General features: G+C 38.7%; 2 protein-coding genes across 7 annotated transcripts in view; one reads left to right on the top strand and one right to left on the bottom strand.

The window, feature by feature from the left end:
• Positions 1-717, bottom strand: part of AAMDC (adipogenesis associated Mth938 domain containing) — a 57,448-nt gene extending 56,731 nt beyond the window's left edge. For 2 of the 4 annotated variants that reach the window (XM_039848136.1, XM_039848133.1), the window contains exon 1: positions 570-713. The gene's annotated coding sequence lies outside the window, so the exon portion shown is untranslated. Of the gene's footprint in view, positions 1-569 lie in introns of all 4 variants that reach the window. The other 2 variants (XM_039848135.1, XM_039848134.1) reach the window with 2 other exon arrangements.
• Positions 718-854: 137 nt separating this feature from the next.
• RSF1 (remodeling and spacing factor 1) overlaps positions 855-13,752 on the top strand; it is a 107,534-nt gene continuing 94,636 nt past the window's right edge. The window contains exon 1 of one of the 3 annotated variants that reach the window (XM_039848129.1): positions 855-1,297. In XM_039848129.1, coding sequence (XP_039704063.1) covers positions 1,111-1,297 — 187 coding nt within the window. In that variant the 5' untranslated portion in view covers positions 855-1,110. The remainder of the gene's footprint in view (positions 1,298-13,752) is intronic. The other 2 variants (XM_039848128.1, XM_039848130.1) reach the window with 2 other exon arrangements.

Below are 13,752 nucleotides of genomic sequence, written 5' to 3'. Positions count from 1 at the left end.
TTCCTATTAAACTTTTTGCTCTTTCACCATGTCTCCTATTACGCTCGCTGTCTTAATTACTTGAGTCTTAGCCACACCCTCAGACTCTGGTCCCCCACAGAACTTTGTCCCCTCTGACACTAGTACCACAACAGAGCTCCTCTCTCTCATATCCTGGCAACCACAGCAGAGTTGTCCTCTCACACCTTGGTCTTCCTGCAGAGGCCGGTCCCTTCAGACTTTGATCTTCTGGCAGGGCCCCAACTCCTCAGACTGGTGATACCCGCAGAGCCCTGTTCCCTCAGGCCCTCTTATCCCAGAACTCTCAGATCCTGCTCTTTCCAAAGCAAAGCCGAGAATCCCGTACCCCAGCAGAGAGCAACACCCTTCAGCAAACTTCCGCAGAGACTTCTCACGAAGGTCCCACCCTAACCTCTTATTAAGGGCATCTACTTTTCCCGTTTCCAACCTTCTCCCAGATCGTGCTTTCCCCGTCCCCCTAATTCTTATTTTTCCTGCTTCTGATTATTCTCAACTTCCACCACTATCTTGTGGCCAGTTTTAGTTCCCGCAGTCCCCTCAAAACTCACCCAAAGCCCTCTTTCCACCGAGTTGCGACCCGTGGCTCCGTGCTTTACCTCTCACCTTGGTTAGGTCAGGTCCTCTGGGCTAAACGCTCCCCCCAGTCGCCCCGCCCGGCGTGAGCCGGTCCGCCAGTCGCCCGAAGCTCCGCCCTCTCCTAGTCTATTGGTCCCCGTTCCTAAAATGTCCCGCCTCTACAGCTTCCAGCCCGCCTCCCAGCCCAGCTTCCCTTGTTTTCATTCCCCCTGTCACACGAGGCTTTGGCGAACCCGAAGTGGGAGGGACGAAGTAGAGGGAGGGAAGGGGGAGGAAAGAGGGAGGAAAGCGAAAGGCAAGGAGCGCCTCTCTTTCCCCGGTCTGACTCGGTTCTCTACTGCTCCCGGCCGCCGTTGTATTGTGGGATCGCGACGCGGTGCCTGAGACGCTCGGATCCGCAGGGGAGTCCACTCGCTAGCGCCTCCTGTCGTCTGTAAGGCTGCCCTGCCATTCCTCGGCACCCCAGCTCCCCCTCCACCCCCCATCGCCTCCTCCTCCATCCTCCAGTTCAAAATGGCGGCGGCGGCGGCAGCGGCGGCGGCGATGGCTCCTCCGGGCTGCCCGGGTTCGTGCCCCAACTTCGCCGTGGTGTGCTCCTTCTTGGAGCGCTACGGGCCGCTGCTCGATCTGCCTGAGTTGCCGTTCCCCGAACTGGAGCGGGTGCTGCAGGCGCCGCCGCCGGACGTCGGCAACGGAGAAGGTAAGCGAGGGGCCCGAACGCCCGGCGGGAAGCGGCCCTGGCACGCTTCTTCTCTCTGCTCTTTACGGGCGCCCCGGGCCTCCGCGGTTCTGTCCTCCCCATGGGGTGCAGTTCCGCCCGGCCTGTCTTCTCTGCCCAGCCCCCGGGGTCTTGGGCAGTGAGGAGGCGGGGCGGAGGCCCCCTAGGGCCACTCGGCTGGGCGCCGAGCGGAGGTGGGGGCGTCGCAGGCTAGGTTTGGGCTGGGTGCGGGGAGGGGTCATTGTGCTGATCGGCTGCCCCCGGGACTGCTACCCCGCGGCGGAGGCCGGTCCCCCACCCCTTCTTCCCCTTGGTGGCGGGGGAAGGGGAGCGCAGGTTCCGGCCAGCTTTGCGCTTTTCTCCTCCTCTCCCTAGATCCCTCCCCTCCTCCCACCATCCTCCCGACCATCTCGGGGAAGGCTGGGCTCATCTTCTAGGGGCGCCCCTTTCTCTCGCTCCACCTGGGTGGGCGGGGGCCAGCGGACACTTCAGCTCTCCCTCCCTCTAGTGGGAAGTCCCCCGAGAGAGTCGGCTCTCGTCCCTCTTCGCTTCCACTCGAGGGCCGGTTTAACCCCCAAAACTCCTTCCTCCGGGTAGGGAGGTTTGCTCCTCCCCCGTAAGAGGGGGTCCTCCTCCATTCTCGCTTTAGGGGACGAAGTCGGTTCAGCTTCTCCACTTTGGAGGATAGAGGGTTAATTTCTCCTCCCCCATAGTTTTCCTCTCCTTCTCCCCCACCTTCCCCCGAATAATAGAAAAGCATCTCCCCACTTTTCCAGTCCCTTCCCCCTTCATCTTGGCAGCAAGGCTTAGGGGAAGAAGAAGTCGCCCTTCCATTTGCTGGGTGGGGTGGAGTGGTTAGTATGTAGCCTGGAGGAGGGGCTCAGATGGAGGGGGAAACAGTTGAAGAGGTGCTTGTTGCTCATGTTTCTCTCTCTGGTGCCGCTGGTCTATTATTGGTGTTCGCAAGTGGTGCTCCTTCCACATAAGGCCACCGCGCGGGTGCAGGGCGCATGCTCTGCCCGGCCCCATTGAAACTTCCTGCTGCTGCTGGTGGTGGTTCTTTCGCTAGAGCATCTCAGCGCTGCGCCTGCTGCCTCCAGCTTCCAGCCCTCACACTGAGCGCATACACTCATTCACCTCCTATTTATTTCCGATCCATGTCTTTCCTTTTCTGGCGCATTTCTTCCCTCAGAGAAGGGTTTTTTTTATTGTACTATGAGCATTGCCTTTATCTGGGAACAGCCCTTGGCTGGAGAAGAAACATTTTCCAAATAGGTCTTCCCCACCCCCATTTTTTTGTCCGTATTAGATGGCCAAAGTGGACTGGGTATTCTACAATACAGCTGTTTCCTTTCCAAGAAAAGTGTCACTTTAATTTTCCATGGAAATAAAGTTTCTGTTAACAATATATTTACTTTGCTAGGAAGGGCACAAGTGTGAAGTTCTTCCAAATATTACCTATAGAGAAAATGATCTTACAGTTACCAGAGACTCAAATTAATACAGTAGTTATGGTACAGGCCTATATCTCTTTCATCTGCCCAAATCTCCTCTACCCTTTACAAACTCGCATATAAAATGCTAATTTTATGTATAGTATGAAATAGGAGGGTGATTAGTTAAATTATATAAAGACTTCCTGCAGAATTTCTTTAGACGTTAAGCGCCTCAATATAATTTCATTATCAAATTGTATTTACATTCAGTTTTTAAGGAAATAGTCATCATGAAGTAGAGTGCCTTAGTAGGTTTCTTTTAGGATACTTTGGGAAACGATAGTAATCTACTAGAAATGTGGGCATTTGGGGAAGGGGATTGCTGGTAAATTGCTTTTGGAATTTACTTGGATCAAATTGAAAGGCAGGCCTAGACTTTTATTTGATGACATTGTATTTTGGGTGGTATACAAGATTTCTTGCCCATTCCTTTTAAGTATTTTGACCACTGCATTTGGCTTGTATTAGTAACAGAAGAAAAAATATCTGTCAGTTTAATACATCATGTTACCTTCCTATCTAGAATTGAACAGTGGGCCACCAGCTAAGTAAAAAATGGAAAATAATGTGGGCTGAGAGATTATACTGGTGGGCTCAGCCACTGCATTACTACTGGTATAGTTGCAACTATAATAATAGATCTTATCATAGGATGCTTTTTAACGTACATATATATTCTGAGTTGCCAGTTTAATACTTTTTACCTAGTCATTTATCGTGATAGGTATATCAACATTATGACATCCTTTGGAGGAGACTATAGTTCTCTGTATTGCCCTGGTTTAAGTACTTTATGATCTTTCTCCTAAAAATTTGTTTCTAAGTTTTAATTTGATATTGTGGCTTCACCTTAGAATTCTTCCTTCGTCCCCACAGAGTTAGTTCTTACATTTGGTTTTATAAACTACTTGTTCAGTTTTAATAATAGCTACCATTTATTGAGTATATACTTTGTGCAGACATCTCATTCCCTACAACTATTATTTGAGGTTGCTACTATTATTCCTATTTGGCAGGCATGGAAGCTAAGATTTAAGAGATTGATTCAGCTGCTCAGTGCCCAAGATTATATATGTAGTTATTGGTAAAATCTGATTTCCAGCCCAAGTCTGTCTGAATCCAAGCCACAAAATTATGTAATACCTTGCTATAGGGCCGTGTTTCCCAAACTTCACCAAGGCACCCCAGGGTATTGCCACCAACTCACAGAGGTGCTGTCTGGTAGTTTACATTTTCAAAGGAGATAGAGCAATACTTGACGTCAGTTGGTTGCCAGGTGAACTATTAGCTTAAGAGAGTTCATGGTTTCAAAATTAGATTGTGCTGTATTTCTTTCGATGACATATCTTTGTGAGTTTTGGGGAATTGCTGTGATAAAATGCAAATACTGCATGAAAATCATCATGGAACAGGAAATAAGGATAGCAGTGTCCAGTCTGATTCCAAGATTTGAGTTGTGCAGTGCCCACATATGTTCTGTAAGTAGTAATTGTGTTGAGAGGGAAATGTTTCTTTCAGCTGAGGTTCATTTTTCAAACGGCTGCTAACAACTTCATAAGTGGAACTGCTATTATTTGTTGGCCTAGGACTGTTATGAAACATTACTGAAATATTGAGGGTACCATGAACCTAGAATGCTTGGGAACCTGTGCTGTAGAGACTATCATTGCGTTTTAGAGCTAGAAAGAAAGGACTATTGCACCTATTTCGCCTTTATTTTACAGAGAAGAAAACCTAGGTGCAGAGATTGATTTCAAGTATATACAGCTAGCTAACCATTGGTGTTATTCAGGCTGTTATTTGAAAAGTCCACTTATATGCTGAAATTATCAGCCAAAAAAATGTAGATTTCTTGTTGATACTAGTTAGACTAGGAAAAAGGTTTGCCATCTGAAGGTGCTGTTATCCCCCCTCCCTCATAGTCTACTTTAGCCCTCCTGATTCTGTGCTCTGTCTGGACTTCCCCAGCTAGCTTCCTCCTGACTGGAGGTGTATGATCAGGAGTATTGATATAAGTAAAAGTGAACATTGACTTTGTGGGATTACCAACTCCCAAGGCTCTGAAGCATCTTTCCCCTTCTGCAGAGGACATTCTTTTTCAAGAGGAAAATATACTTTTTTATTCTTTAAAGATAGTCTTTGTATGGTATTGGTTGAGACAGTACGTATATCTAATAACAGTCTATTAAAGTGTGATTCTCATAGTTTATGCTGTGGTTGCCTGAGTGGTTTATATGGTATTAAAGAATTTGAATCATTTCAAATGTTTTTGAAAAAGTGTTTTTTTTTTCTTTGATTTTTCTTAAGATTTTATTTTTTAGAGTTTTAGGTTTTGTTTTTTAGATTTATTATAGGTTTTTACATTATATATAGGTTTTAGGTTTTGTTTTCTACATTTATTAATGATTTGAGGTTTAACTCTTAACAGTCAAAATGTCAGATATAAAAGTATATACGTTTTATAGTTAATTGGAGTCATGCCTGTAACTTAATATGTTCTCTCTTACTGCTGCTTATTGAATTGTGTGACAGTAGTTTTTAGGTGCATTAGATAAAGTAGCGTGGTAACTTTGCCATAACTGGAGCCACCATCTGTTGCTTTAAGCAAAAGATCTTACCAGATGCATGTGCTGAGAGTTGCCTGGGTCTGCAGTGGTAAACCATTAGTGGTAGTAACATTGTTAGAACCAGAGCATGGTTTGGTGGAAAATGTTTGGGCTCTTCCCACCTTTGATAAAAGAAATATTCTTTAAACATTTGTTAGAGGGAAAGAGAAATGTATTTCTTCTCCATCCTTTTTGGTATATTGCAGGGTCGAGGTAACCAAAAATCATGGAGGTTTGGAGGGAGGTTGCTGGCATTGTCCCAGGATTGGAGATAACAGGAACAGAAGAATTTTTCTGTCTAAATTGGGCCTGTTAATGCAAACTGACTAACTTGTTTTTTAATTACTAAGCAGTTTGCTTTGAAGTCTATCTATGTTAAATTTTCAGCTAGTAAGAAAGGTAAGCATTTACTAGCTACTTCATTTACTCGGTATATGTATTGAGTATCTGCTATATGCCAAGTACAGTAAACATTGTGGGGATAATTTTTAAAAACATTAAACATGGGCGCTTTTAAGGATTTTCTCATCTAGTGAGAAGTAGCTAAGTTGAGAGCTTGAGTTATTACCAAAGATTGATTTTTTTTTTCCTTTGAGATTTTATCAAGAGAAGGAGTAGTCTATGAATTCTAGTCTATAAATTAATAAACAAATAATTTCTGTGGCAGTTTTATGTTGAGATGTACAGTCACATGCAATGTGGAAAAGTAAGAGCAATTCAGACCCTAACCTGAATCATATTCAAGGAAGGTATTTATGAGTTTCTTAAGAAAATTTCTTTGGCTCTCAACCTGATGGATATAGTGTTTATATATTATACCTGGATATTTTTCACTTTGTTCGTTTTTGATTTTACTGTGTGGTAGATCTCATTACAAAGGTATCAGAGTGTTTTATTTTCTTTTTATGTTAGAATTTTTATAGTAGCAAATATTGCTTGAGTGAGTAATCTGGGGCTTCATTAAAAAAAAAAGGTTTGTTCTTTTAGCAAATGTCAGTTGATTACCTACTGTGTGCCAGGCATTAATGCAGATACATTAATGAGCAAGATAAATCATCCCCTTGCCCTTATGGAGTTCACAGTTTAGCAGAAAAGATAGACAATAAAGGGAAAAATAATTTTAAAAATTATTATATGAACGAGTATAATGTGTACTTTGTGATGGTATATATTTTAGCGAACTTTATTTTGTAATGTTTAGCTTTGTATTCTATGCATTTGCCTTTTTTCCTGTATTTGTACATGTTTATCTTAATCATTTTTCTGGATGGTAGGATTATAGGTAGTTATTATATTTTTTCACATTTCATTTTCTATACTAATTATATTTTTATTTGGTAATTGCCAAAAACAATACATGTAAAAGTAGTTTTCTACCAAGAAGCGAAATGGGGGAAGGTGGTCAAAAGGTACACACTTTTAGTTATAAAATAAGTCAGGAGGATGTAATGTACAGTATGGTGACTATAGTTAATAATACTGTTTTGTATATTTGAAAGTTGTCATCACAAGAAAAAAATTTGTAACTATATGTAGTAATGGATGTTAACTAGACTTATGATCATTTTACAGTATATACAAATATTGAATCATGTCGTATATGTGAAAATAATGTCAATTATATGTCAATTATATCAGAAAATACAAGTTTTCTAAGAGGCTTTATAAAAGAAAAATTGAATTGCTGCTTATATTTACTTTTAATCCTGAATTACCTCTCACAATGACTATTACCTTTATCCATGAAGTCACCCAGATCAGTAACTAAGGAGCCATTGTAGACCTTAACCTCTGACATACTTTATACTTTGTTTCAAGTCTTCAGTCTCTTCATCCTCTTTTATATTCAATCCCACTTTTCTATCCTCATTGCTACTCTGTTTTAGTCTTGCTGAGCTTCTTGCAGATCTCTGAAGGTATGAAAGGTTGCTTTACATCTTTATGCCTTTTCCTCATCTTCCTACCTGAGTTGAGTATTCTCTCCCTATCTTTTTTCCCTTGCCTACTCATTGTACTCCTAGCCATCATGAATCTGCTCTTTAATCACCAAGTGCTCTGTGAAAGTTTTCCTGCTTTCTCTGTCTCTCAAGTTAAGTTAACCAGTTCTGCCTCCTCATCCCATATGTGCTGCCCTGTATAGATTTTATATCACAGTACTCATAACACTTTTTGTGCTTTTAGTCTAGACTATGAGACTGTAAGCTCCTTGAGGGCAGGGATAAATGTTTGTGAGATAAATAGTTTTTTCACAGTTTATTATAGGAAAACTTCTAAAACTTCTTACTAGAATTAAATCGTATAAACTTTTAAATACACATTTTCCCAGTGTATGAGAATGACACTCTTTCCACTGATGATTGGAAGTAATTGACACGTTCGTTAGTGCTAGCTAGCACTTGAATTAACAGATTTTGTCTCATTTCATTAGATGTACTATTTGTGTCCCATTTCATTAGATGTAATATTGTATTTAAAATGGATGCATGTAATTGGAAGTTAAATCTTAGTCTGTGATAACAATGCAGGAGTGGGCAAACTACTGTTTGTGGGCTAAATCTAGCTCATTGACTTTTTTAAATAAAGTTTTATTGGTGCAGTCATGTTAATTTGTTTACATATTGTCTGCGGTTGCTTTCACACTGAAGTGACAGAGTTGAGTGATTGTGACAAAGAACATATATCCTGTAAAATCTATCTGGCCCTCTACAGAAAAGTAAATTAACTGATTTATGATTTATCTGGCCCTCTACAGAAAAGTAAATTAACTGATCTCTATTCTAGTGAAGAAAGATACTTATCAGATGATCGATTATCTTTGTGTTTGAGAACACTTTTAGGATCCGAATATAAGTGCCTAGAGTGTCTTTTGAATGAAAATAATAGAGCAGTAGTTTCCTCAATATTTATCTAATTTTACACACAACTCTTTTACTATTACTCCTCTTTCTTAGATTAGGTGAATCCAAAAGCTTTTCTGTTGACAGGGTGATGACATTTTGTTGAACTAATTTCTTTCACTCAAGGATAGCCATGGCTTCTAATGCCTAACTGTCATAAGGCAAGGCTGGGATGGGGGCCAAGTGAGATAGTAATTGGCCGTAAGGGTAAGAGTTCTTGTAATATTACTGTTACACTGGCCTCAAAGTTTCGTCCAAGTGGACTGATTTATGATCTGATTTGGTGATCATCAGGTCTTGGTGAAGATAAGGTTGGGTGAATGGTGATGCTGTGTACTCAGATTGGAAAGGATGATTTTAATTGAAGATAGAACTTAAAAGATTTATTTAGGTTATGGGGACAGGATTGGAAAGAACATACTAGAGAATGGCCTACTTACATGTGGGCAATGTTATGTGTCTTGAGCATCAGTCATTGTTTTATAGGGAAAGTTCAGTGTTGGTTACCAAGCTTTGGCACCTGGAATGCTGGATATCAGGGAATTTACTTTGATACTTCTGCTTCTTTTGTCATCATCACAATTGGCTTTGCAAATAAATATAATTGCTATTTCCTCAATGTTTAAATGTTAAAAGCCCTTTAAGGGGGAAACAAAAAAGATAATTAATTATTCCAAATTATAACTTGCTTTTGGTGTTTGGAGTTTTGACTATAGCGAGACTATAACACTTTAAAGAACTTTTTCTAATCAGAAATATAATGGAGCTTAATTAACATTAAAGTCTTGCCAAGCTTTACTTTATTAGAACCATAAAGGAGTGATCTCTAGTAGTGCAGACTTGGGCCAGCATCTGAATCCAGACATTCCATAACATTCTCATTTTTTTGTCCTGTTAATTTTGGCTATGATCAACTGGTTTGTCCTTGTCTTTTTATCTTCATGGCCTTTTCATTTTATAGCCTATTTCTCTATGCTTATCTGGTTTGATTCACCATGATAACTAATCTCATCCTTTTTTTTTTTCCTATTTTCCCATATTTTGGACTTTCTTTTTCAAACCTTATCTTATCCATTCTCTTCTTTAATAGAAACAAATAAGTTATAAAAATGCAAAAATGAGGGCCCTCAGAGTATACATGCTTTATCATAATTTTATTGGTTAAATGCCTTTAGTAATAATGATATAATTATTAGAGCTTACTATTGAGCCAGGCTCTATACTAAGGTCTTCTACCAAGATTATTTAATTCTCACAACTCCTCTATTACTGTTGCTATTTTTACTTTATAAAGAAACTGAGCTTTAGAAATAAAGTAACTTGCGTGAAGTCACATAGCATTAAAGAATTGGAGGAAAATTTGATTGTATAAAGATAGTTTATAATGCTGTGGGAATTTAAAACGGAGTAAATCTGGGTTCAAGAGTTCTAGTTCTTAACCACCATACTGTCCCCTCAACTGTGATCTTTTTAGGATTCTAATGTGATCCTTAGTACCATGGTCTTGGTCTGAACACTGAACAATGAACTGAATACTTAGGCTTGTGAGTCAGATTATAGCAGGCTTTTTGCTTGTTTATAGTTTTTTACTTTTAAAAGTTCTAATTGTGTTAGTATGAGCATTATTATAAAAGGTATGCTATTTTAATGGAATACTGAAATATATTAAAAGAAACATAAGTTCCTAGGTACGAGTGAATGCCTTGAACATGAATCTTTACCTGTTCTTCATTGCTGAAGACAACGCTAGTCTTCCTCAGACTTGCAAATAATTTTCTTCTTGAATCTTTTTAAGAAGACTTCCATCTCCTGTCATTATAAAGCTTTGTACAGTGTATAATCAAAAGCCTCCAGTGTTTGTTCCCTACTTATATAACTTCTATTTACCCTAATTAAAGAAGTGGTCTTATTTTTTTCCTTCTAGCTCAGTGTTCTGCCTTTATTATAGTCAGGCAATTTAATTAACTGTTTCTGGCTATACATTAGAATCATCTTAGGGAATCCCTTTAAAAAATACTGATCCTGGGGCCTAACCACACCCCATAAAATAAGAATCTTTGGAGATTGTTGCCTTGGCATCAGTGATTCTAATGTGTAGAAATGTGCTGTCACCTATTTGTCCTGGTTCTTCAAATTTTGTCTCGTCTATTTTGTCTTTGTATTAGTATAGCCACTCTAGCTGTCTTTTGGTTACTGCTTTTTATGATACATCTTTTTACCATCTTTTTAAAACTCCTTGTGTCTTTGATTCTAAAGTGTGTCTTTTATACATAACATATATTTGTATCAATTTTACATGGTCACGTTTACATGATTCTAGTTATGCAAACAATCATAAAGAAGTATAAATGCTGTACTAGAGGAAGTCCTTTGGGAATATAAAAGGGCAAGTACATAACTTTTGCACGGGACTATCATAGCATTACTACAGTCATTATGGAAATTTGAACCTTTGAATAGGAGATGGAAAAGCATTCCATGTAGGGGACAGCTTGGGAAAAGGCATAGAAGTGTGAAACAATATGGTGTGTACAGGAAATTGCAACCTAACTTTAGGCAGTGTCCATAAAGAATTTATTTTGCATTCTTTTACTTTGTGACTAGCATAGTATTTAGCCTATCATAATGCTCAAATGTTAGTTAAATGAATAAATATCACATTTCAAATTAGTAATGGATATTTGATATATTTTTATCTTTTCATCCTTGCTAGAGATTTGTCAAGTTATAACTCTTTTTCCTTTTAAGATATTGCTTATAAAGATATATACTACTGAATCCCCCTCCTTTCACTTGTTTTCCTTCCTTCCTTCCTTCCTTCCTTCCTTCCTTCCTTCCTTCCTTCCTTCCTTCCTTCCTTCCTTCCTTCCTCCCTTTATCCCTCCTCCCTCCACGCTCCACTCCCTCCCTTCTCCCTTCCTCCCCTCTTTCCTCCCTTCCTTAGGTGTTTCCTCCCAGGTCCTCTCCATCTTAGGCTATAATAGTACCTTAGAAGCCTGAGATGAAAAATCTTTGTGTTATCTCTCAATTCCTTTCTTGGATTATATGGTTATACCATGTTTTAAGTGCATGCCAAAGCATATGTGTTAACCTCTGTCTTCTAAGCTTATTACTTTTTATAGGAATCCTCAGAATATAGTTTTAAAACGTTTTTCTTTTATCTTTCCCAAGACATCTCAGAGAAAAGTCATTATTGCTACTCTGCTATTTACCTTTAAAAAAAAAAATTCCCAGTCCACTTTCTCTGAGTTGTTTTATGTCATCTCCACCAGGGGTGACCTGAAATTCTTATTTCTAAAACTAAAATTTTTCGAATTGTTGGAAAAGCATTGGGCAGCTTCAGGGTAGGGAAATCAGCTAGAGGTTGTTATAATATTGGTGAGAGATCAATTGAGGCAGTGGCTGTGGAGAGTGAAAAGAAGGGCTGGGTCTGAGAAAGATTTTGTAAGTAGAATTGACAAGCACTTAGTGAATATAGGATTGATGTGAAGGATCCTTAAGAAGATTCCCAGGTATGATTCTCAGGTTTCTGGCTTAGAGAGTGTGTGGTTAATAGTTCCATTTATTGTGGAAAGAAATGGCTGAAAAGGCCTACGGTTTATGGGGAAAGAGTATGATTCCCTATTTTAAAGAATTCAGAATTCTGATAAACATATAACCACTATTTGAAGAACTAGCTGTGTACATTTTATAGCTTACTAAAAGCTTACTCTGAATAAACAGATTATGGCATTATACCTTTTTTTACAGCTCTTTTGGTTTTGGGGGATTATTTAAGTTGCTATACCTATATATGCTATACATATTTAACATTTTGTTAAAGACAGTTTTTTAGAGTGCATTATTTATATACTTAATATAGTTAAAATTAACCTTATTATTTCAGTATTGGTGTTCAGTTGTATTCTCTTATAGGTAAAGCTTCTTTAACTGAGATATTCTGTCATTTCATTTGCAAAAAAAAAAATTATTGTAATTTTAGAGATTATGTTCTGCTGGGTAAAGATTTGGTAATTGTTGGACATCCTTTCTATTTCCTCTCCCCGCAAAGAAAGAAGTGGAACTTCAAATAAATTGAAATGTCATTCTAAATTGAAAAATAGATATGTAAAATACATTGTATGGATTGAGTCCATTATATAAATGGGAAGTACATAAGTAGATGTGTCATTTGTGTGGCTTGAAAGATTCTCTAGCAGAAGTATTAGAGTTGAATTCCATATTAGAAGTAACCGTTTCTCCAACTGTTATACTTTCTATTACACCCCATGTGGTAACTCAAACCTGTAATGTTACTTGAGTTGTACTTAAAGTCTAGTCTCTTAATTAGTGAAAGATAGCTCTATCATCTTGAAAAGACAAAATGTTACCACTTAAATCATGTATATTTCTTAAGCTAGAATTATCGATAATGTAAACAGTCTATAAGGAAATTAATATTGAGAGATTTTCTCCATCTTCTCTAAGGTTGATACTAGAGCACAGCAAGTTGATTTAATAACTATAATGTACACAAGCAATGCAGTCTTAACAGGCTCCCTCCCTGACTCTGCCTCTCAGTCCCATCCCAACCTGCCATGTTTTAATTAACTGGGATTTTCGTTCCATTTTGTCATTCATTTATTTTTATGTTTCTCAACAATTATTTAAATTAAACTATATGTTTTTGTAGTTTATTTGCTCACCACTGTTTCTGATTCCTACATTTTCCCCTCTTAGATTCATTCTTTTGCTGTAGAACATTCTTTTTCAAACAGGAGTTCTAAGTGGTGAACTTTGAGTTCTTGCATGTCTGGAAATATATTTTGCCCTCTGTTCTGATTGCTCATTTAGGTTGAATACAGTATTCCAGTGTTCAAATAACTCCCCCCTCCCAGAACTTTCATGATATTACTCTTTCATCTTCTAGCACCTACTGTTGCTGATGAGAAATCTGTCAGTCTGATTATTGTTCTTTTGTAAGTGAATTTTTTTTCCTTCCCGAAAGATTTTTTAATTTTTTTTTAAATCCCTGTAGCTCTGAAATTTTCTAAGATGTGCCTTTTTCTTTTAATATCCTCGCTTTTGCTTTTACTTTTTAAGACATTAAAATTATAGATTTATTTAAAGCCCTCTGTGTATTACTCCTGTTCTGATTCTCTTACCTTCATTCCCACGGCAACCACTCTCCTGAATTTGGGTGTTTATTATTCCCATGAACACTTTTATACTAAGAGTATATGTTTATGTATCCATAAACAATACATAGTGGTATAGATTTACATGTTTTAAAACTTTATATGTAAATGGCATAATATTGTACTCATTCCTCTACAACTTCTTTTTTTCCCCCTTCAACACTGTTTTTGAAATATATCCCTGTTGGTGCATGTTATTTTAGTTATTTACTTTAACTGCTGTATAGTATCCTGTTACATAAAAATACTGTAATTTTTTTA

This window comes from Pteropus medius, unplaced genomic scaffold (assembly GCF_902729225.1).
Source record: "Pteropus medius unplaced genomic scaffold, Ma_sr-lr_union100, whole genome shotgun sequence".
Taxonomy (NCBI): Eukaryota; Metazoa; Chordata; class Mammalia; order Chiroptera; family Pteropodidae; genus Pteropus; species Pteropus medius.
This window is presented reverse-complemented; position numbering and strand designations above follow the sequence as displayed.